At 38.7% G+C, this 24,763-nt stretch overlaps 2 protein-coding genes across 20 annotated transcripts; one reads left to right on the top strand and one right to left on the bottom strand.

The window, feature by feature from the left end:
- Nucleotides 1–499: 499 nt before the first annotated feature.
- LOC141774518 (ectonucleoside triphosphate diphosphohydrolase 6-like) lies at nucleotides 500–4,409 on the bottom strand. The gene is made up of 6 exons (XM_074647253.1): nucleotides 4,325–4,409; nucleotides 3,856–3,957; nucleotides 3,623–3,763; nucleotides 3,440–3,496; nucleotides 3,007–3,119; nucleotides 500–2,070 (listed from the first exon to the last, which is right to left on the bottom strand). The coding sequence occupies exons 1-6, from the start codon at nucleotides 4,407–4,409 to the stop codon at nucleotides 1,987–1,989; spliced, it is 582 nt and encodes a 193-aa protein (XP_074503354.1). The 3' UTR covers nucleotides 500–1,986.
- A 9,122-nt stretch (nucleotides 4,410–13,531) lies between these two features.
- LOC141774509 (uncharacterized) lies at nucleotides 13,532–23,351 on the top strand. 19 transcript variants are annotated; one of them, XM_074647225.1, is made up of 24 exons: nucleotides 13,532–13,688; nucleotides 14,085–14,287; nucleotides 15,289–15,477; nucleotides 15,627–15,808; nucleotides 15,968–16,100; nucleotides 16,825–16,935; nucleotides 17,097–17,171; nucleotides 17,275–17,441; nucleotides 17,569–17,664; nucleotides 17,748–17,843; nucleotides 17,967–18,062; nucleotides 19,280–19,339; nucleotides 19,463–19,558; nucleotides 19,682–19,741; nucleotides 20,742–20,837; nucleotides 20,961–21,056; nucleotides 21,180–21,239; nucleotides 21,363–21,458; nucleotides 21,582–21,677; nucleotides 21,801–21,860; nucleotides 21,984–22,079; nucleotides 22,203–22,298; nucleotides 22,471–22,511; nucleotides 22,608–23,351. In XM_074647225.1, the coding sequence occupies exons 2-24, from the start codon at nucleotides 14,111–14,113 to the stop codon at nucleotides 22,703–22,705; spliced, it is 2,373 nt and encodes a 790-aa protein (XP_074503326.1). In that variant the 5' UTR covers nucleotides 13,532–13,688; nucleotides 14,085–14,110; the 3' UTR covers nucleotides 22,706–23,351. The 19 variants fall into 19 exon arrangements, with proteins under 19 accessions (XP_074503326.1, XP_074503325.1, XP_074503329.1 ...); XM_074647224.1 differs by having other exon boundaries at nucleotides 17,275–17,447; XM_074647228.1 differs by lacking the exons at nucleotides 17,748–17,843; nucleotides 17,967–18,062 and adding an exon at nucleotides 18,404–18,499 and having other exon boundaries at nucleotides 17,275–17,447.
- The last annotated feature ends 1,412 nt before the right edge of the window (nucleotides 23,352–24,763 follow it).

The following is a 24,763-nucleotide window of genomic DNA, read 5'->3' as shown; positions in this document are numbered from 1 at the left end:
GGTGGCTGTGACCAGAACAAGAAGCCTTCACAGATATCAGCCAGTGGAAGAAGTACTCCCATATTTTACTGCAGTAAAAGTACTATTACCACCGTGTAAAAGTACTCTTTACAAGTAAAAGTACTGCATTCAAAATGTTTAAAAGTACAGAAGTATTGGCATCAATATGTACTGTAGGTACTGTAAATGTAGTGTCGTATCTTAGTATCTTAGTGAAATAATTATTTTCTATCAGCCTGAAAATTTTAAACCCTTTTCTTTCAACGTCCTGTAGTTATTATTATATTATTATATTAGTTGAGATATTTGGGAATTATTAAGTTATGCACTAAAGGTAAATAGTTCAGTTATGCTGGATATATTGAACATTAAGTTAATTATTGAAGTTATAGAAAAGGGTTAGGACCATAGAACTTCAGACATGTAATATGGATTTATTTAGTTTATTATTCTTGTTTATTCTTACATGTTTGAAATAAAATCTAAATATAACCAAAGCTCAGAGAAACATTCACGTCTGTTTATTGCAGATTTTGTACCAAACACACATAAAAACAGGAAGTCCTTCATCGTGAAAACAATCAAACAGAGTAAATCATCATGAGGTCAGAGACATGAACCCAGTGTCTTTGTTTACTGGTTGAACTGGGAGAGTGTGAGATGATCGACAATACGACTGTGACATCTGATTTATTCTAATTAACGATTCTTTACTGTGTTTTCACAGAGCGACCGTTATAAATAAACGATCCTCCAAATATGTTAGAGTCATAAATGATGTTATAAACGTCTGTCAGTAAAATCTGTAAAAAAACGGTTCATATTTTTGACACAAACGTTCAATATCAGTACAAATAATGAACAGATTCAAAATAAAGACATGCTGCTATAATCCCCCTTTATGAACCATATCGGCCGAATACTACGACGGCGTATCAGAGACACTGTAGGTAAAAATATATATATTACAGAGCCAGAGGAGGAGGGCAATATTCAGAGGAAAAACTCTGAATTTATGAGATTAGAGTCACAAATTTACTAGAAAAATACTTGTAAATTTACAAGAAAAACTCAGATATTCTGTTGGATTAAAGTCGTAAATTTACGAGAATAAAACTTGTAAATTTACGCAACTTGTGATTTTTGTGAAATATGCATTCATCTTAAAGGAGCAGTGTTTAGGATCTGGTGACAGCTAGTAGATTGTAAACAACTGAAACTTTGGTTTGTCCGTTCTGGACTACCGTAGAAACATGACGGACTCTGTGAAGAGGACCCGCTCCCTATGTAGATACGAAGGACTCATTATTAGCTAACAAAAACACAATGATTCTGATTTTCAGCTGATTATACACTAATGAAAACATAGTTATGAATATTATTTTACATTCCTGCCAATAGATCCCCCTAAATGCTTTAAAGTAAAAGTACAAAAGTATTATCATCAAAATGTACTTAGAAAATACTCCTTATTCAAAGTGACCCTACTCAGTGTTCTATATATATTATTAGAATATTATTATTGATGCATTTATGTAAGCAGCATTTTAATGTTGTCCAGGTAGAACTAATTATAACTATTTTATATCCTTAAATGTAGTTTAATTTATAAGAAAGCATCATATCTTTTAAACTGATCACATGTTTAACACGTTAAATCTTCACCTGAAAAGTAACTAAAGCTGTCAGTTAAATAAATGTAAAGAAGTAAAGTAGCAGAAAATGGAAATACTCAAGTACCTCAAAATTACAGTACTACCGAGTACTTTCCACGGCTGCCTTTGAGGTTGAGTGTTTCCATGAGGTCACTTTGTTCAGAGCTTAAATATGAAGACAGTCGGAGGAGCAGCAGAGCATCTGATTGGACGGTCACACATGATGTCATACTGATGTCATGTGTGTGGGCACTGTATGAGGTCACCTTGAGAAGTCCAGGATCTCCTCTGGACATTCAGGATCTTTGTGAGGTTTTTCACAATAAAAGCTTCAGTGTCTCTTCAGGGACTCGATGTAATGAAAAGTTGCTCCCAGAGCCCAACTGGTTTCCACCTGGTTGATCGTCCTCGCCAGCTGCAACGCACAAACACACACACAGAAGATGGGTTAGACCCTGATTAAACACACTCTGGTCCGGACTCTGGGTCCAGACTCCATCCAAAAAAATTCCAAAAATACTAGTTAAATTTGTCCAAAAAATATTGGTAATATATGTGAAAACTTTCCCAAAAATGTTAGTAAAATATGTGAAAAATATCTGAAAATTATTAGAAACATATTTGTGAAAAATAGTAAAATGTGAGAAATATCCTAAAAATATAATTAGTGAAAAATATTAGTAAAATATATTAAAAATATTAGTAAAATATGTACAAAACAAATTGGTAATATATGTGAAAAATTTCCAAAAAATGTTAGCAAAATATGTGGAAAATGTCTGAAAAATATTAAAAACATATTTGTGAAAAATATTTGTAAAATATGTAGAAAAATGTCCTAAAAATATGAGTAAAATATTTGTGAAAAATATTTGTAAAATATGTCCAAAAAATACTGCTAATATATTGTGAAAAGAAAATCCCCCAAATCTGACTAAAATCAGTTAAAAAACATCAGAAAAATGTTAGAGAAAAATATTTGTAAAATATCTCAGAAAAAAAGTAAAATATTTGAAAAAGTGCAAAAAATAATACTACATTATGTGGAAAATGTCTTTGAAATATTAGGAAAATATGTAAAAAAAAAAAAAAGAAAAAAAAAAAGAGTAAAACATTTGAAAAGATCCAAAAAATAATAGTAAAATATATAAAAAATTGTCGTAAAAATAATAGTGAAATTTGTAAAAAAAAAAAAATGTCATAAAAATATGTGAAAAATAATAATAAAATACGTGAAAAATATTTGTGAAAAATATTAGTAAAATATTAGTGAAAAAATCTCAGTAAAATATGTGGAAAAAGCCTCTGAGTCCAGACTCTGTGTTGGTCCAGACTCTGTGGTGTTCCTCACCTTGAATTGTTTGTCTGGGGGGAATCCAAGCTCCTGCAGCAGGACTGAGATGTAGACCAGGTCCAGACAGAGGAAGGGACTCTGCAGAGAACTGAGGGGCCGACCGCTGCACACTGAGACAACATCACATGTTGATCTATTAGTAAAATACGTCTGAAAAATTTGTGAAAAATATCCCAAGAATATGTAAAATATGTGAAAAATATGTAAAAAATGTCTGAAAAATTTTGAAAAATGACAAAAATATTAGTAAAATATGTGAAATATGTCTGAAAAATTTGTGAAAAATATCCAAAAAATATTTGTAAATTATGTGAAATATGATTGAAAAATATGTGAAAAATGTCCCAAAAATATTTGTAAAATATGTGAAAAATACAACAAACATGATGTAGTTGACCGTGTTGACCGCTGGATGGCGCCGTCTGCTCACCTCTTTTAGCTGCGCTGATGTAATCTGCCACTTGAATGGTTCCTCCCTTCTTCTCCTCTGAACACACAACACATCACATCTCTAACTCAGCTGTTCATGTTTAGTTCTGATGATTCAAACAGGAGACTTTCCTGAATACATCACAGATTATTATTATTATCATTATTAGCATTAGCTTCGTACCAATGACCCCGAGGTCGACAGCACGGTCGTAGTAGTAGGAGAAGGCGTAGAAGTCCACGTCTGCGGCCTCGGACACTTTCACCACCTTCCTGTACAGAACCTTCTCCACTTTGGTCAGACACGCCTCGTAGACCGGCTCCCCTGAAACACACACACAAACACAGGGTTCCTACACGCTCCCACTGCATGATGGGTAACCAAAACAACCAATCAAATCACTCTATGGACCTCACCTGCCTTCTGTCCCTTCACAGTGTAGATGACGTCAGCGTGCTCCCAGCTGCCCGAGGACTCTGGAGCAAGGCAGGGGCTGATCAGCTCAGTGCTGCCCCCTACTGCTCACACACACACATATATAAAAACATGTGATTACTCAGCAAAAGAAACACAAAGTCATGAACTAGATGGTGTTTCTGTTATTTTGTCCACTCTCTGTACACAGACAGACAGACACACAGACACACAGACAGACACACAGACACACAGACAGACAGCAGAGTGGATCTGGGCTGCAGCTTCTTACAGCAGCTAAATCGCAGCAACAGCTGGCAGGCAAGGAATTAATCTTGCTGTGTTATTAAAAGATTAGATAATGGCTTATTTATCTCTGCGTGTGTGTGTGTGTGTGTGTGTGAGAGGGGGGTTATAAAAGGCAGAGATGAAAGCAAACTGAAAAACAAGAGTAAGAATAAAGGTACGTACGGGGTGAAGCGTCGACGCCTCCTAAGACGGCGAGTCGAGCCGACATCAGACCGAGACCCAGATAACTGCAGAGAGGATTTATCATTATCACTTATTTATTTATAAATCAATAACTCAATCAACAGAGAATTCATCTGCAACTATTTTGATTAACACTTAAATTACACACCAAAAGAAACCTAAAGTCAGAGTCATCATCTTTATCTCAGTTATTAAGAGGAGACACTCCAGGTTTAACTACTAGTTATCACCATGATGATGATATCACCATTCACCGGTTGATTACTGACACTAAGATAATATTTTTTTTGCATTAAAAGTTTTCTGAAAATGTTATGTTTAAATATGCACATGAGGCATTATCTAATGCTAACTTTTGGTTTTATTATTCGGATATTTCACATATTTTACTAATATTTGTTGGAAATTTTTCACATATTTAACTAATATTTTTCGGATATTTTCACATAGTTTACTGATATTTTTCAGACATGTTCTACTAATATTTTGGGGACATTTTTCACATATTTTACAAATATTTTTCGGAGAGTTTTCACAAATGGACATTTTTCACATATTTAACCAATATTTTTATAATATTCTTCGAAAGATTTTCACATATTTTACTAATCATTTTTGGCCATTTTACACATATTTTACTAGTATTTTTTGGCAATATTTTATAAGTATTTTTTGGCAATATTTTACTAATATTTTCCAGCTATTTTTCACATATTTTAGGGATATATTTTACTAATATTTTTCGGACATTTATCACTAATATTTTTAGAACATTTTCCACATATTTTACTAATATTCCAAGACAGTTTACAAATATTTTTCTGACAATTTTCACATTTTTACTAATATTTTCTGACGTATTTTACTAATATTTTTTAGACATTTTTTCACATATTTTAAAAATATTCTTTGGACATATTTTCCAAATAATTTTTGGACATTCTTCACATATTTTATTAATAATATTTGGGACTTATTTTACTAATGTTTTTCGGACATCTTACACATATTTTACTAATATGTTTCAGACATTTTTTCCAAATTTTACTTATATTATATTTACTTTATTTCAAATACTTAGATGGTAAATTGATATCAAAATCATTATAAATGCTGTTTTGACAAGACAAGAACATAATGACAAATGTATGTATGTTGTAATGTATTTACTTTATCACTCAGCATTTACCTGTGTCCATCTCTACAAATGCCCACACAGGTACGTGGGTAGCCTGCGTTTGACAACAACAAAAAAAGAGCTCTCGCAAGCGGTCTTGTACCGGTTGTTTTGGTCCTCACCAGAGAACAATTACTGCGTTCACAAATGCTCCAAACGAACAGCGCCAGGGGTTGAACCACACCAGAGTTCGATTAAACCGTACTAAATGTTGGCTTGTGAAAGTGCCCTTACAGACATGGACCTACTTTAATTTATTCACAGTGTTTGTTTTAATCTGTTTGGGAGAGCAGATGTGAGAGACTAATGTATACGGATAGTTCAAGTAGTGTCAAGGAATGTCATCAGTCAGAGAAAAGTACACTGAATTGAATTTAAATACTCTGTGGGTGGAAACTCTGCATATCTGGCATCTAAGTAGGGTAAAGCAACTCTTTAAAAGCATCTCCACATACATTTCCATCCAGGTCTGGATGAAAAAATAAAACACATAATGCTGAATGTGGTATTTTTCCAGCCTCCCTAAATCATACCCCGTCACTCCACCACATATATTTTAGTGCTGAGACATGAAGCAGACCATTTCTCCAAATTACTGATACTTTAATCTCCCTTTATTTTAATACATCCTGTAGCCCATTGAGGTTATAGCAGAGCCCCTGACCCTGATAACCTCTCGTTACCCCTTTCAGTTTCTCCTCTGTCTCTGCCTCTCCCTTCAGACTGTGTTATCAGCACCACAGACTCTACTGATTTATGATGGGGCGTTAACCTTTGAACCCTGACGAGTGAAAGGTCACGGCTAGGGGGATAAATAATCCCTCTTGGCGAGGGCGATATCTCCAATGGTCTGGCATGTCGCCGTTACATCAACGGACCCGCAGGAGAAGATGGCTGGAGCCTTTTGTACACAGAGGAGGTACTAAAGTGAGGTAATCCAGTGACCTCCGGATGAGTCAGACAGACGCAGATACATGTAGGCTTCTCATTTCTGGTGATTATGCCGGCTGAAATGACAACTGTCAGATATTTTTTAGATATAACTAGCTTGCAAACTAACAAAACTTTGAGAGACCTTGGGTCGAAGGATCTTAAATATGAATTTGACGGTATGTCCCGTGTCCCTCATAGATGTAACAGAGTAGACAGAAGAAGTTGAAAAATGTCTCCAAACTTCTACTTTAAACAAACCGGTAATAGTAATAACGCTGCGTTCCCTTTTGGGGGAAAGAAACTCGCAGTCACTGCAGAGAAAATTATGAAAAGCTGTTGTGTAGCGGGTTAACCAAAGCTTCACACTGAGATTTGAGGCACAAATTAATAGTTATTATTAGTTATAGCAGCATCAGACTGCCGTTTCCAACTAAATCTCAGCCTATAGATCAAACAGTTGTCTATTAACACGTTGGTTATTTCTAGTCGTGATTCAATCAAATATGTACAGATGTCTGGATAGGCAATATCCGGCCACTGTGTTGGACGGGTGAATACAGAAGGGACATGACGGCGATCAACCTTAATTTATTAAGGTATCGCAAACGCTCAGGTTCAAGCAAGGTCGCAAAATAATTATTAGACATGTTTATAAAACAAACATTTGTATAACAAGAGATGAATGCTTACGATTTTGTCAAAATTATAATCCAAACATACGTCAAATTGCATTAAAGATTATGTGCCGGTCTGCTGTATACATGCTACAAGTTAAAAAAAACACCTTTCTCATGTTGTAGTTCCACTAGAAATAAAATGCAATGAAAGGGATACTTTTTGTACTCCCAGAAATTTTAAAGGTTATCTGAAGTCATTTGTAGATTAAAATAATTATACTGGACTTTTCATGATGAATCACTAAGAATAAATGTCTAAAATATTATTAATAAAAGCCTGAGAATTTGTTTTATTCATACATTTAAAAAATGAAAATGTTTCAGTATACTGTTTGGATTTTTTCTTTTTTCTCCTCTCCTCCTTTATATGCAGTTTTATAGGCATTTTTAGGACGCAACTGCCAGTTCCCAACACATCACTCCTCTCCTCCTCGCTGTGAAAACAAACAGCTTGTAAACAACCTAGTCACAATGCAAACATCATCAAATCAATTCTCTACAGCCTTCACTCCTACTTTGTAAGCGCTCAACTGCTGTCTCGTGTTATTTCCCCAATGAGGAGAGGGGAAATTGCAGTAATGAACGAGGCCAAACAGATTTTCCATGAAAATCTCCTCCACTCTGTTTCAGAAAGCACCTAGAAGGCAGACTTATGGCTCCTTAATGCCTCAATTGCTTCGTTAAATAGAGCCCCACTAATGAAAGCACAGATATATGGTGTATTTGAAAGTAATTGAGAACACCGTTATTGATCTGGTGCCCTTTGCCCTCTCACCTCATTGTTTAATATTGATTATCTTTGATGTTTTGAAGAGGTGTTCTTATAGCATTGCCAATAGAGTGAGGAAAATTCACTGTATTCATAAAAGCACAGCAGGTTTAAAAGATGTGGTAATTGGCCCTTAGTGGAAAACTGTTAGATATGTACATGCGCATTTACACGTTGAAAGAAAAATGTCATTTTATTTTTTAGATGGCCACTGTTTTTCAACCGAGTGTTACTAAATGAAAGAATAAAGCGATCCATTGTGTACTCTAAAGTCATCTTTTCGGTGTATTTATTTTTGATATAACTATCATGTATATTTTTTTAAATAGATCTTGCAAGGGGAGCTTGAAATAAAACAAAAAGACATAAGCTTTCCCCTTTTTCCCACCAATAATATTCATATAGTCTCTAAATCAAATCCTGTTTTAATGTCTAATTTTCCAGCTCACACAAGTCAGTAATGTAACCGATCTGTCTTCTGTCTTCTTGGATGATAAATTGAAAGTATTCATCTAGGTTTATAATTTACTTTAATTGAAACGAACTAGCCCGGAGGTGTGAAGGCACTCTGGACATCCATGTCAAGGGTCACTGCAGTGGATTGTGGTCTATTGATCTCAAGTACAGGCACTGTCCATCCATCTTTATAAAGATTTATAGATTGAGATAATGAGGTCAAGACAGAGTCTAGGTGGACATTACTTAATGAAGAATGGCTCTTGAACACTCACCTGTTTAATGCTATTTCAAAAGTACTCAAAGTAGTTCCAATTTTAATGGGAATATAATGTATTTATCTTAGGGTGTAAATTTAGTACAAATACATTATGAATTGCTTATGATATACTATTCAGTCTAAGGGAATATTTGATCACACAGGAAAACATTTAAAATGCAATTAGAGCTGTCACTTACAAACTACTTAAAGGACCTCCATACGACACTCAAAGCTATGATTCAGACGTTGGCTGCAGTCGAAAAAGTAAAAAAATATGACATCCTAATGTCTTTTTCTAACCACTTTTCTCTGACCTCGATGGAAAACATCTTGCGGTCAAGGAAAGATGTGAAGGAGGATTTATAAGGACTTAGGAAAAGACAACCGCGGAGAGTCCAACTGCACTTACGCTGGGCTCCGTAATTATCACCAACTCTGCGGTTTCAGCTAATTGTTTTGGTTTTATGGCCTGCAACTTTTGGTTCAGTCTCAACCATTTTCAACAAAAAACCTCTGCAAACCCGCAAACCCACGTCACACTATCTGCCCAGCACCAAACCGCAGACAAAGTCAGCAACTAGCTGGTCAACCTAGTGGAGCATTTAGCAGCTAAAGAGACAGATATTTCCCTCAGGAGTTGGTAGAGACCAAAACAGAGCTTAAAGTAAAGTGAATATTGGACTTACATTCATCAGGTGGACACAAACACAATTAATGATAACGTTGCTCTGTATCTGCCGGTAACTGTTTGCTAAGGAGAAGCATTGGCATGTTTTTTTTTTATATTTCGAAACAATAAAACATTCACAGAATCATGATAATGCTGCTACTACAAAATTCCTGTCCAATTCTTATTTCAAAATAAAATGTGAAAATTAGGCTGAAAATTGATAAGGAATCTAAGAGTGCAAGGGCAGCAAGTGCGTTGATGTGAATTTTAATTAAAAATTTCTTTTCACCTGAATTTACCGTCTGAGGCTCTGAGCTTTGTGTAAAAGTGTGATGATCGTTTTTCCTCACAAATACATTTATATACTGAGCTCCAAACATTTTCATTCACAGCAAAGTTGCTTTTCTCCAGAAAGAAATATTCTTTTATTTAAAGCTGGTGATAGAAAGCCTGACAACGTTAGCAAAGCAGGTACGAGCCAAAGGTGAGAAGCAAAACAGCTTGTGAGAACATATTGTATCTCACCGTTCAGACGAGATGGAACCTTGACTCGCTCTTCATGGTGTGAAATAGGGTATACACTGAGCAGAGAGGAGAGGTGAGAAGGGGAAGCTGATGTGTAATGTGAGCAGTGGGGAAGAATCTGAGTGAAAGTGAAAAGAAGGATGTGTCGGATGCAAACAAGTCTCTTGTAAATTCTCACCAAATTGAGAAAAAACTGAAATTAGAACGAAATTTGCAGCCCAGTCGCATAGCAGGTCGTGAAATTGTCACAAAATTTAGTGTATTGATTTGTGTACATAGACACTCAATCAATTCCTATGTAATCCATGTAATTGTGAACCAGTAAGTATAAAGAGCAGCGAACGCCATGTAGGGAGGAGATCAGGGTGAATCGGTGTGCCAAAAAACACATAATTTTCACCCAGGAGTCAAAGTTGATTTATTTGTCACGTAACTGCCGTACTTAAGTTACAGCACTTCTGGAGTTATTTTAACCCAAACCACGACCTTTTCCGAACCTAACTAAGTAGTTTTATTGCCTAAACCTAACCAAGTCGATCTATTTCTTAACCTAACTATGTAGTTTGTTGACTAAGCCTTACCAAGTTGATCTATTCCTAAACCTAAATAAGTAGTTTTATTTTGAAAAGACTGGAGTGGAAATTGACACGTGCGTCACGTGTTGCTGGACATTTTGTAGGAAAAAGCACAAACAATACATTGTTGAAAGTCGTGCTGGGTGTCACGAAAGAAAAGGGAGATTTGTGTCTGTAAACCAATCAAATAAATTAAATTTCGTGACTATTTTACAAACTGCCGTGAGACTGTGTTGAAAATTCGGGCAAATAAGGTGAACCTACTGCTTTTCAGTCACTGGGTGTAGAGCACTCTCAGGTTGAATGAAGGGTTTTACATCTTCTCATTAAGGAGTAAAACCCATTACTTAATTTTACCATATAGGGGTTATTTATCCTGTAAAAACCTTGGATGTATTAAGAGAACTGGATACAGTATTGTAGGCGTCCTCCCGTTCATTCCTATAAGAGTTTCTCAGTTGCGCAGGGAGACAAAATGTCTCAACTCCAGAGTAATAAAGTACCCGGATCTTCCAGCAATCTTCTGTAGCCATTGGGCCCATAGTTTCCTTTAACTCCGCCTCCCAAGTCCAGCCTCGGTATTGGCCTCATTCACATGAACAGAGGAAGGGAAATATCTCTAGATTCGGCTATTAGTGCATTTTACAACTTTTAGGACCTAATGATTTAAATAAGGGTTACTCAAGTGTTCGTACTGGGAAGTTGATATACCGTAAAGAAATTATCCGCTGATTTACAAGCGTCTCTTTCCCAATGTTAGTCTATGGGAAAAAGTATTTTTTGGCCCAATGGCATCACGTGACGGACACGGAGGCTGAAAGCCTGGCGCTCTACCTGGGGGCTTGGTTTTTCATCTTCTCATTAAGGTGTAAAACCCATTCCTCCATTTTACCACGTATCATTTTCTACATACATGCCTTTGCGTATATGCATTCTCCATTGAAAAAATAGAGAAATGTCCATTTAGAATAATTTATGCTGTAAAAGAAGGTCTATATACCTCCGTGATCCACTGACTGCTGATAATGTCACGTTTTGTGCTGACCACAGGCCTTTCAACCTGGCACACTTGCACCTATTTGTTCCTTTTGGCTAGTTCTATTGTATCTCTGACATCGATGTGTTTTTAACAAAGTGGACAAATGCATTACAAGATAAATAGCAGCACTAACATTAACTGTTGTTAATGTTATGGCCTGGTATTGTTGTCAATAGCCCAGTAATGAGGGAATCCATTTCACTCCAACTGCAATCAATGAGAGTGTTGCCTGAATGAGGCCAGCGTGGCTGCAGGCCAGATGGATAAATACCTCTTGTAGTGAGCCGGAGACTCTATGGGAGCTTACAATGAGTGCATGTGGATAACCGAGTTTTCCCAAAAAACACAAACAAACCCACACAAAGACTGCACAAGGTCTAAAAGACATTTGTTTTATTTATCACATTTGCACGTGTGCTCAGTCACAAAACTATCAATCACCAGCATAATAACCGTTCTGTTCCTGCAACACTATAAGACCATTGTTTTAGGCTTAGAATAATGGAGCATGTACAGCACATGTACACAAACAGCTACACAAAGTTTGTTGGTGGTACGGTGCAGGCTATTAAAATATAGAATAATTTATACTATTATTGTTATTAAGTCATTTACCCTAGACAGAAAGAGCAACAGAGCGCAGAACAACTTGAGTGTGAGACCTGAAAGATAATAACTATATTTGGTAATTACGTGTAATTCTGTGGTTTAACAGTGAAGTCAGTGGGACTGCAGACTGGAGTCTCTAAATGCTGACAATTGTAGTTTAACAGTCAATGTTTGCTACGTCCGAACAGCGGTCTCCTGGATGAAAGTCCTCCCTTTGTTTGACCCATCCATCCAGCCTGACCTCCTCCCTAAGCGGACTATGTTTAGAAATGTATTTGGGATACATCAAAAACAAACATAATCCCCGAGAAAATGTTTCCCTCGCAACGTAATTGACAGTACAGTTTAGTTGTACGGGTGTGTGGGGCTGATGCTGTTAACTTTGCACACCATTAGCTTAGGTCCTAACCAGCATTCAGCTCTTCGGCAGGAGACTCCACAATCAATAAACTTAAAGGGACTGTTTGTAAGAATCAGAAATGCTTGTTAACAGCGACACCTGTGGCCGTTTAGTCAACAAAAGTCAGCGTTGGGCTCACGCTTGTGCTCGCTCTAAATAGACATGAACGAGCATCGCTCAAAACAGTGAGGCGACACACGTCAGCTAAAACCACAATATCACTCTATATTTCACCTGCTTGGCAGTAATGTTAGCTGACCAGACGAAGGTCTCTCCATGAATCACTGCTGATCCTAGTGTTGGCTTTTCCTGCTTCAGCCTCCCGACCGCGGCCGGAGGGAACAGGGGAGACACCGGAGTTTTGGTCAGAGACAATAACGTTTCTTGCTGCGGAGCCCCGTCACTTCACAAGACACAGGAAACCTCTGTTGGTCTGGAGGAGCTGCAGCAGTTATTTCTGCAGTGTGTAGTGTGCACACATGCACGTGAGAGTGGAGCTAAATAGCGTGAACGAGCGCAGTGTGCATGTCCAAAGGCAAGCAGGCAGGCAGAGGAGCAGAGCACAGCAGAGACTCCGGCCCTGGAGACCAAAGCTATGGTCTCCCCCGCGTCTTCCGACCGCGGCCAACACTGTTTTGCAAAAGGGGCTTCCGTGTAGTTTGTGTTGGAGTCTGAGTCTGAACAGCGTAGCCACACGCGAGCGCGCATGGGACACCGACCCGGATTGATTTATACGTCTAAGAAGTTACAAACAGTCCCTTTAAGTATGCTTTTGTTAAGCATATCTCTGATAAGTACATAAAAAGTAAACTGAAAGTATATACTCTTATGTTAAGTTTAAAAGAAGTATACTAATAGCACACGTGAATAAACTTTTTTTTGGGTAAGGGTCTACGAAGGCCAAACCAGTGTTTTTGCATGTTGCACTGACCCACCCATTCTGTGCTTCCTTCACAATTCTATTGAAGTGAAAAATAGTCATTAGTGCTTCACTGCATTTTGTTTTTATTTAAAAGAATGTTACCGTGGTTACTGCACATCCAGTCACATGTCATACAATTCTAAGCTGAACTGAATTTAGAACTGTATGACATCACGACTTGATGACATCTTAAAGGCGTTCTAGAACTGAGAGCTTACATAAGGTGATGAGAAAGTCCTACCAGACAGACAAGAAGCAAGGCAACAAGCTCCTTGTCAGGTAAATCGAACCAAACCGAAGAACCAAACTTTGAAGCCAAACTGTGTAAGGTGAGTAACTCTATACTGCTCTCTATGTAACAACATTTTGAGCTCCTAAAATCCTCTAATTTACAACCAGAGGAGGAAAATAGGAGAGAAATATACAATATTAAGATCTATTTAGTCAGTCATTAAAAGTAGCCACCTATTGTCCCTTATTCTAAATTTAATTGAGGTGAGAGGTCATAGAGATAATAAATTTTTCTACAACACTGTGAAATATATAATGAAACAAATGATGTGCTTGTGTCAGTAAATGTAACACGCAGTTTTGCAAGTGTGTTATAATCTGTGAGAATGTAGATTAGATTTACCAACTTGATATTGAAAAAGTAAGTCTCAACAACCTGAGCTCAATCAGCACTCATAACATAATACATAAAACGTTTTCTCTTTTGTTCCCAGTTCACTTTCCAGCTCTTTGAGAGAAAATGAATACATCAGCGAACAACTCAAATAAGGACCAGCTCCCAATCCCCAGAGGATATGAGTACCAGAAAGTTCTGGCTGAAGGCAATAATGCACAAGTCATCAAGTGTGTGAAACCACGCACTAGAGAGACTATGGTTGTGAAGATTGGCAAAAACGGCAACGACCTCAGTCACGAGGTAGGACACTGTTTGTTTTGATGACTGATTTTGATTTCATGGGTGTAAAATAGACATTTGAAAAAATGGGGTGGGGTGGGGTATGTACTAATGGCTATGGTAATAATGGCAGTACTGCATACTATATACAAAACTACACCAAAGTGGTAACAAAGAGCCTGACTGGTACAGTGTCCCAGACCATGAATGGGCAGCATAGACTATCACGCTCAATACTTGAACTGGAGGAAATATACTTGAATTATCAAGTGATTTGATTAATTTAAAGAGGATTTGACTGAAACAGTTGTGATATGATGAAAACAGAGACATGTTTCATCATTTTCCCCGTTTACATTCATCATTCACAACACAAAATTGCCATTTATCATTTAAGGAAAGTGGCTTCAAGGGTGAAAAAAAAGAAGACATTTGCCTGCACTGTAGTCAGTGGGCGTGGTTTATAATTGACATTTTGGGTGAAAGTAACAAACACTGCGTGCTGTAAATTATAAATGTCATTTAGGTGTTGTGAAGGATGAATGGTCGACAGGTGATTATCAGATCAACACTGTTTCAAATAAAATGTCAATGAAGTTCATCAAACCAATTAACAAATTTATCAATCTATTTTTCCATTATTAATTCATAAGCATTTTCATCACTTCCCTTTCCTTCCAATTAGTTTTTGTTACTTCCACCCTTGAGGCCCCTCTTTAAATGACAAATAGCAATTTTGTGTTGTGATTGACGAATGTAAGACGCGGAAAATGATGAACCATGGCTCTGTTTCCATCATATAACGACTGTTTTAGTCAAATCGGCTTTAAATTAATAAAATCACTTGATCATTTCTTCAATTCAAATGCATTTTCATCACCATTTTTTTTTATCAATTAATCTTTGTCACTTCCACCCATCAAGTGTTTCTAATATTTCTGGGTAGTAGTGATGACTGTTGTTGTTGATAATGGCTAGTTAGTCCATGTGAACATATCAGTTAACATTTCATGTCTCCCCAGGTGAAAGTGCTAGAAGACCTCAGGAAGCACAACATGACCAGGTTCAACATTGTGGATTTTTTTGGCACGGTCATCAATAACGGCAAGACTGGTCTGAAGTTTGAGACGTTGGATATCGGCCTTCTGGACTACATTCGAAAAGAAGGCGGCCAGATGCATCTGGAGGACATCCGAAAAGTCATTGAGCAGGTAGGGCATCGGCAAGAAACTTAAAGCTCTGTCACTTTCGAACTGTGCTCCACACTTCCAAGCACTTTGTAACTTTGGAGTTCTGTTTTTATGTGATCAAATTTTCTATCTCTACATTTCATTCTTAATATTATCATTGTTACTTGCAGCTGGCATTCACATTGTATGGCCTGAAGACGCAGGGCATAATCCATACTGATGTGAAACCAGACAACATCATGCTGACGAATCGCAACAGAATTCCACTGAGGGTGAAACTCATTGACTTCGGCAAGGCAATATACAAATCTGATGTCAAGCCGGACACGGATGCCGAGCCGGTTTACAACAGGTAAGAAACACCGATAATTTTTTAAACTGAGAATACTTGAATTCAGGGCTGCATACTCCCCACCTTCTGTTAAAAACGTGCTGCTGCTATTATTTAGTTTGTAACTCCAAGTTATGTTTTGCTTTGATTATTAAATCAATGTTCCTCATTTCATTCAAGGTTTTTAAGCGCTCCAGAAAATCTGTTGGGACTCCCGTTTTCTGAGGCCATCGACATGTGGTCTCTGGGCTGCGTGTTGGGGATCATGTTGACTGGCCGGACACTCTTCCCCGACACAAACAGCCATGACACAGTGAGTATTTGACCACAAAACAACTCTCTGCCTGCTTTCCACTCTATTTCTGAATAGACCAAGTACTGCTGCATTTATTAACTCTCCCTAAATGGCCAGCCTCAGTTTGCTATCTAAAGAATGATTGGGCCTCTATTTGTTTTTTGTTTTTTACAAACTGAAACTCATTTTCATTACTTTGAAAATCATTCTTTTCAGTTGAGAATCACAAGCACACACAATCAGAGTTTTAAACCAGTAGTCCAAATATGAAATACTATTTATAAATGAAAACAAACAGTTAATAAACTAATGGACTGTAAAGGTCCATTCATTTTTTGCTGAGCTACTTCCTGGTACAACTTTGAGTGCGTGTTTGGCTTCATCCGAGTGAATTCTTTTCAAGCTAAAGCACATGCTCAACCAAGCTAGAGCATCAAGCTGGTAGCACTTAAATGAGGAGTATCGAGGCCTAAATTTGATTGGAAACTGGGCGTTCCTAATTGAAAGCTACAACACAGATGAGGCTTGCCAGACCAGTGCCTCTTTTTAGATCTTTTTTAAAGTAGTTTCAAGTCTGATTATCTACTGTGTGACACTCTGGTGTTATTCTTTATTTTTGGCAGCTGCAAAGCACGTAGTACAATTGCTATGAATGTTATAATTGTAACCATAGCAATGTTTAATGACAAAAGATATAGGTGGCATTACTAATGATTATTTTTATGATGCGTTTTGTATCCAGCTCCGATCCATGATCGACCTCCTGGGTCCACCACCGAAGCACCTCATCGACGCTGGTCTGAGATCCAAGATGTTCTTTGAGAAAACTATCTCCGATGAGTGGATTCTGAAGGTATAATACCCATTCTTTTACTTTTCCAATTGTTAATTTATCTTTAACCTTCCTCCTCTTATTAAAACAAAAAGTTTTTCTACAGTTATTACAAGTAATCAGCTAATTATATTGACATATATGTATCTTAAATATGTTCAACTTTCTTTTACACGCTTCAGGAGCACCCGGGATCAGCAGATGACTCCTCAGACGCCCCGCCCGACACGTTCCATTCTCTGGAAACATTGAAGGCGGTAGGTGGTTAGCTGCTGAAACGTGATTTTCATTTATTGTCTTTTCATGATTTAGGAAAAAGACTTGACCAGTGTTGTATTTTCCATTTGTATCCTAAACCAGATGCGTCTGGAGAAATACAATGACAAAGAAGCCGATCAGAGGGGGGCATGCATTGATCTGTTGAAGGAGATGCTCAGGTGGGATGGGGGGTTGAGGATTTCCCCTAATGCTATTTCCAACCACCCATTCTTAACCAGGCGCTACCACGAAAGCAAACCCCCCCTCAGGTCCTGGTAAGTCCTGTGTGCATCTGTTTGTATGCCTGGTGCCCCCAATGAATCAATGTTATTGATTGGCTTAATGATCAGTGTAATTAATAAGAATGTCATGTAATTGTATGTCTTGATTCAACAGTATCTCACTGCCAGCTGGGATCGTCATGGTTCAGCCCGCCGCCCCCGAGAACAGTACACACCTGGAAAAGACGTCTGATCTGGACAGTGAAAAGTGGTATGATTATTTTCTCTGAACATGGCACAATGATCAGTGTAATCAATAAGAATGTCATTTAATTGTATATCTTGATTCAACAGTGTCTCACCGCCATCCGGTGTCATCATGGTTCAGCCTGCAGCCCCCGAGAACAGAAGACACCTGGAAGGGACGTCTGATCTGTACAGTGAAACGTGGTATGATTATTTTCTCTGAACATGGCACTCATCCCTCCAACAGAAGAGAGAAATGAATTAATTGGCACAATGATCAGTGTAATCAATAAGAACGTCATTTAATTGTATGTCTTGATTCAACAGTGTCTCACCGCCATCTGGTGTCATCATGGTTCAGCCTGCAGCCCCTGAGAACGACATTGACCTGGACGAGGATTCTGATGAGGACAGTGAAACAAGGTAAGATTATTTTCTCTGAACATGGCACTCACCCCTCCAACAGAAGAGAGAAATTGATTGATTGGCATAATGACTGTGTAATCAATAAGAACGTAATTTAATTGTATGCCTTGATTCAACAGTATCTCACTGCCAGGCGGGATCTCCATGGTTGTGTCTTCAGCCCTCAAGAACGGTACACACCTGGAAAAGACGTCTGGTGTTGACAGTGAAAGGTGGTAAGATTATTTTCTCTGAACATGGCACTCATCCCTCGAACAGAAGAGAGAAATGGATTGATTGGCACAATGATCAGAGTAATCAATAAGAACATCATTTAATTGTATGTCTTGAATCAACAGTGTCTCACCGCCATCCGGTGTCGTCATGGTTCAGCCTGCAGCCCCCGAGGACAACATTGACCTGGACGAGGAGTCTGATGAGGACAGTGATACAAGGTAAGATTATTTTCTCTGAACATGGCACTCATCCCTCCAACAGAAGAAAGAAATTGATTGATTGGCATAATGATTAGTATAATCAATAGGAACGTCATTTAATTGTATGTCTTGATTCAACAGTTTCTCACCGCCATCTGGTGTCATCGCGGATCAGCCCGCCGCCCCCGAGAACAACATTGACCTGGAAGAGATTCCTGATCGGGACAATGAAAGAATGTAAGATTATTTTCTCTGAACATGGCACTCATCCCTCCAATGGAAGAGAGAAATTGATTGATTGGCACAATGATCAGTGTAATCAATTAGAACATCATTTAATTGTATGTCTTGATTCAACAGTGTCTCACTGCCATCTGGGATCATCATGGTTCAGCCTGCAGCCCCCGAGAACAGAAGACACCTGGAAGGGACGTCTGATCTGTACAGTGAAACGTGGTATGATTATTTTCCCTGAACATGGCACTCATCCCTCCAACAGAAGAGAGAAATGGATTAATTGGCACAATGATCAGTGTAATCAATAAGAACGTCATTTATTTGTATGTCTTGATTCAACAGTGTCTCACCGCCATCTGGTGTCATCATGGTTCAGTCTGCAGCCCCTGAGAACGACATTGACCTGGACGAGGATTCTGATGAGGACTGTGAAACAAGGTAAGATTATCTTCTCTGAACATGGCACTCATCCCTCCAACAGAAGAATTTTTTTTATTGATTGACATAATGATTAGTGTAATCAATAAGAATGTAATTTAATTGTATGTCTCGATTCAACAGTTCCTCATGGTCATCCAATTCAGACCTGGACGAGATTCCTGATCTGGACAATGAAAGAATGTAAGATTATTTTCTCTGAACATGGCACTCAGCCCTCCAACAGAAGAGAGAAATGGATTAATTGGCAAAATGATCATAGTAATCAATAAAAACGTAATTTAATTGTATGTCCTGATTCAACAGTGTCTCACCGCCATCTGGTGTCATCATGGTTCAGCCTGCAGCCCCTGAGAACAACATTGACCTGGACGAGGATTCTGATGAGGACAGTGACACAAGGTAAGATTATCTTCTCTGAACATGGCACTCATCCCTCCAACAGAAGAAAAAAATGTATTGATTGACAAAATGATTAGTGTAATCAATAAGAATGTAATTTAATTGTATGTCTCGATTCAACAGTTCCTCATGGTCATCCAGTTCAGACCTGGACGAGATTCCTGATCTGGACAATGAAAGAATGTAAGATTATTTTTTCTCTGAACATGGCACTCACCCCTCCAACAGAAGAGAGAAATTGATTGATTGGCATAATGACTGTGTAATCAATAAGAACGTAATTTAATTGTATGCCTTGATTCAACAGTATCTCACTGCCAGGCGGGATCTCCATGGTTGTGTCTTCAGCCCTCAAGAACGGTACACACCTGGATGAGGAGTTTGATGAGGACAGTGACGCAAGGTAAGATTATTTTCTCTGAACATGGCACTCACCCCTCCAACAGAAGAGAGAAATGGATTAATTGGCAAAATGATCAGAGTAATCAATAAGAACGTAATTTAATTGAATGTGTTGATTCAACAGTTTCTCACTGCCAGGCGGGATCTCCATGGTTGTGTCTTCAGCCCTCAAGAACGGTACACACCTGGAAAAGACGTCTGGTGTTGACAGTGAAAGGTGGTAAGATTATTTTCTCTGAACATGGCACTCATCCCTCGAACAGAAGAGAGAAATGGATTGATTGGCACAATGATCAGAGTAATCAATAAGAACATCATTTAATTGTATGTCTTGAATCAACAGTGTCTCACCGCCATCCGGTGTCGTCATGGTTCAGCCTGCAGCCCCCGAGGACAACATTGACCTGGACGAGGAGTCTGATGAGGACAGTGATACAACGTAAGATTATTTTCTCTGAACATGGCACTCATCCCTCCAACAGAAGAAAGAAATTGATTGATTGGCATAATGATTAGTATAATCAATAGGAACGTCATTTAATTGTATGTCTTGATTCAACAGTTTCTCACCGCCATCTGGTGTCATCGCGGATCAGCCCGCCGCCCCCGAGAACAACATTGACCTGGAAGAGATTCCTGATCGGGACAATGAAAGAATGTAAGATTATTTTCTCTGAACATGGCACTCATCCCTCCAATGGAAGAGAGAAATTGATTGATTGGCACAATGATCAGTGTAATCAATTAGAACATCATTTAATTGTATGTCTTGATTCAACAGTGTCTCACTGCCATCTGGGATCATCATGGTTCAGCCTGCAGCCCCCGAGAACAGAAGACACCTGGAAGGGACGTCTGATCTGTACAGTGAAACGTGGTATGATTATTTTCCCTGAACATGGCACTCATCCCTCCAACAGAAGAGAGAAATGGATTAATTGGCACAATGATCAGTGTAATCAATAAGAACGTCATTTATTTGTATGTCTTGATTCAACAGTGTCTCACCGCCATCTGGTGTCATCATGGTTCAGTCTGCAGCCCCTGAGAACGACATTGACCTGGACGAGGATTCTGATGAGGACTGTGAAACAAGGTAAGATTATCTTCTCTGAACATGGCACTCATCCCTCCAACAGAAGAATTTTTTTTATTGATTGACATAATGATTAGTGTAATCAATAAGAATGTAATTTAATTGTATGTCTCGATTCAACAGTTCCTCATGGTCATCCAATTCAGACCTGGACGAGATTCCTGATCTGGACAATGAAAGAATGTAAGATTATTTTCTCTGAACATGGCACTCAGCCCTCCAACAGAAGAAATAAATTGATTGATTGGCATAATGATTAGTATAATCAATAGGAACGTCATTTAATTGTATGTCTTGATTCAACAGTTTCTCACCGCCATCTGGTGTCATCGCGGATCAGCCCGCCGCCCCCGAGAACAACATTGACCTGGACGAGATTCCTGATCGGGACAATGAAAGAATGTAAGATTATTTTCTCTGAACATGGCACTCATCCCTCCAACAGAAGAGAGAAATGGATTAATTGGCAAAATGATCAGAGTAATCAATAAGAACGTAATTTAATTGAATGTGTTGATTCAACAGTTTCTCACTGCCAGGCGGGATCTCCATGGTTGTGTCTTCAGCCCCCAAGAGCGGTACACACCTGGATGAGGAGTCTGATGAGGACAGTGACGCAAGGTAAGATTATTTTCTCTGAACGTGGCACTTATCCCTCCAACAGAAGAAAGAAATTGATTGATTGGCATAATGATTAGTGTAATCAATAAGAATGTAATTTAATTGTATATCTTGATTCAACAGTTCCTCATCGTCATCCGGTTCAGACCTGGACGAGGATTCTGATGAGGACGGTGAAACAATGTAAGATTATTTTCTCTGAACATGGCACTCACCCCTCCAACAGAAGAAAGAAATTGATTGATTGGCATAATGATTAGTATAATCAATAGGAACGTCATTTAATTGTATGTCTTGATTCAACAGTTTCTCACCGCCATCTGGTGTCATCGCGAATCAGCCCGCCGCCCCCGAGATCAACATTGACCTGGAAGAGATTCCTGATCGGGACAATGAAAGAATGTAAGATTATTTTCTCTGAACATGGCACTCACCCCTCCAACAGAAGAGAGAAATGGATTAATTGGCAAAATGATCAGAGTAATCAATAAGAACGTCATTTAATTGTATGTCTTGATTCAACAGTTACTCACTGCCATGCGGGATCTCCATGGTTGTGTCTTCAGGCCCCAAGAACAGTAGACACCTGGAAAAGACGTCTGATGAGGACGGTGAAACAATGTAAGATTATTTTCTCTGAACCTCACCCCTCCAACAGAAGAGAGAAACTGAGCCATATTTAAGCAGATTTTTTGTCATGACAAAAACAGGACAAAAATACTAACTCTGTGTGCATTTATATTTTTAATCCCCAATCTGCTCCACTTCCTCCCACATCTGTGGACGCCACCAGGATCCATCCGGACAACGAAGACCTCTCTCCCGACACTTCTGGTAAGAAGAAATGATCTTGTTTCTTAATTGTCGAGAATTCCATATTATTTTTTAATCTGGGGATGGTTGAGGTGTTTAATGTTGATTTATTTTCAGACAAAAAGAAGAAAAAGAAGAACGGCTTCAAACGTTTCCTGTCCTGGATGAAGAAGGCCATTTGCCCTTGCTGCAACGTGAAGAACGTGCAGGACTGACAGTTTCTACAGAGGTTTAGTAGCAAAAGACCTGAGAGGTGACCTCTCAAGTGTTCTGCTACAAAAGCATTTGTAGTTGTCCTTACAGGCAGCATGGTGGCATTGTTGGTGTTTGTGTGAGTTTTCACCGGTTGTTCCGGTTTCTCCCACTGGCCAAACACATGCCTGTCAGATTGGTTGGAGACTAAATTGACGCTTAAATGTTATGCGTACGTTTAGTCCGGGTGATCCGGTTTCTCCCCACTGGCCAAACACATGTCTGTCAGATTGGTTGGAGACTAAATTGACGCTTAAATGTTATGCGTACGTTTAGTCCGGGTGATCCGGTTTCCCCCCACTGGCCAAACACATGCCTGTCAGATTGGTTGGAGACTAAATTGACGCTTAAATGTTATGCGTACGTTTAGTCCGGGTGATCCGGTTTCTCCCCACTGGCAAAACACATGCCTTTGAGATTGATTGGAGACTTAATTGACGCTGATATCTCATGCGTGGGTTTTTACTGGGTGATCCGGTTTCCTCCTACTTAAAGGGACTGTTTGTAAGAATCAGAAATGCTTGTTAACAGCGACACCTGTGGCCGTTAAGTCACCGACCGGTTGTAACTGTAAAATTAAATAAATATATCTACTCTTTATCATATTACATAATTGCCTCTGCATTCAATTATTATTGGTTTTAGTAATAACTTAATTCTGGGAAAAATTATTGCAAGCAGACATTCAAGTGTAAAACTATCATACAATTTATTTTAAAAATTATTTCAGTAACAAAAACACATGCGTGTGCATCGACACAAAAATACTGAATGTGAATGGCATTGATAATAGTAAACATGTGGCTGTATGAACACACACACGTGCACACACACACTGAGTACATACTGTACACAAAGTAATATACTAATAAAGTCAAAGTAACAATAAGGGTTGTTTCATTTCATAACTATACTGCTCAGGTTCTGGTTGAGGTTTCTCAGGCATAATGTGGACGAAGTGGGATGTGAGAGTGATGCTGTCTGGCCCTGTACCCACCAAGTAGATCTCTATTCACCCTGAGACACCATATTACACACCATCCTAATCCATGGATCAATCCCTGCACATAACAACAAACACAAAACACACAAAATGCAAGCGCCACCATTAGAATGCACGCATATTACATTGTGCCTATTCTTGATTGAAATACATTTCATGATATTGTATATACCTGAAGGTTAAAAGCGTACCTATTTGTTTTCTGGCCGGACGACTGACGCCATTTTTCTGAGGTCAGTCCATCGATGTCTGGCTTAAGGTCTTGTGCGGTAGCAATCCGTAAAACAGCGTGGCGGTTATCATCGCTGATGCGTGATCTGTGCTTGGTTCAGATTCCTGATTGAAAACATCTGTTTGCACAGGTAAGTGCTTCCAAACATGAAGAGGACATGGGCAGCTTGAAGTCGGAGCTGTTGCATCAAAGCAGGGGGGAGGAGACGGTAAAAGTCCTTGATTGCAGCATCCTGTAACTTTGCTCCCAGGCTACTGTTGCATTAAAGTTCTATTAATTCCATCTGAAGGTGATGCGGTGCACTGTCAACGTCGGTGGTGAAAGGATTGGCAAAGATGGCAAAGGTTTGGCACTGTGCTTTAAAGTCGGAGAAGCGCAGATCGAATTCATTAATCAACCAGTTCACTTTGGTAGCTAATCGATCGCATGAAAAAGCACCCGGGATTGAGGTTGAGATGATCTGTGTTTGGGTATTTTCACAGATTTCTTGGGCAATAAACCCAAATTAAGTCACATAATTTCCCAACAGCACAAAAATTGACAGCCTATACAATCATTAAAAATATATTTCAGCTACATCATCTAATGCTGCAGAGTAGAGGGAGAAATTGAGATGGGAGCAGCACAGAGTGACACAGACAGTGAGAAGCATGACTCAGCCCTTTCCTTCCTCATTAGGAGTCTTGAGTGTGTGCCGAGCTGTTAAAATGTTTAGGATGCTTCTCCAAGCTGGGGCTCCCTCTCTCACCTTGGCCAAGTTCATCTTCTAACAGTAAGGGAGTGACA

The sequence above is a fragment of the Sebastes fasciatus genome, chromosome 9, assembly GCF_043250625.1.
Source record: "Sebastes fasciatus isolate fSebFas1 chromosome 9, fSebFas1.pri, whole genome shotgun sequence".
NCBI classification, from domain to species: Eukaryota; Metazoa; Chordata; class Actinopteri; order Perciformes; family Sebastidae; genus Sebastes; species Sebastes fasciatus.
Note: the sequence above shows the minus strand (reverse complement) of the source record. Positions and strands in the feature narration are given on the sequence as shown.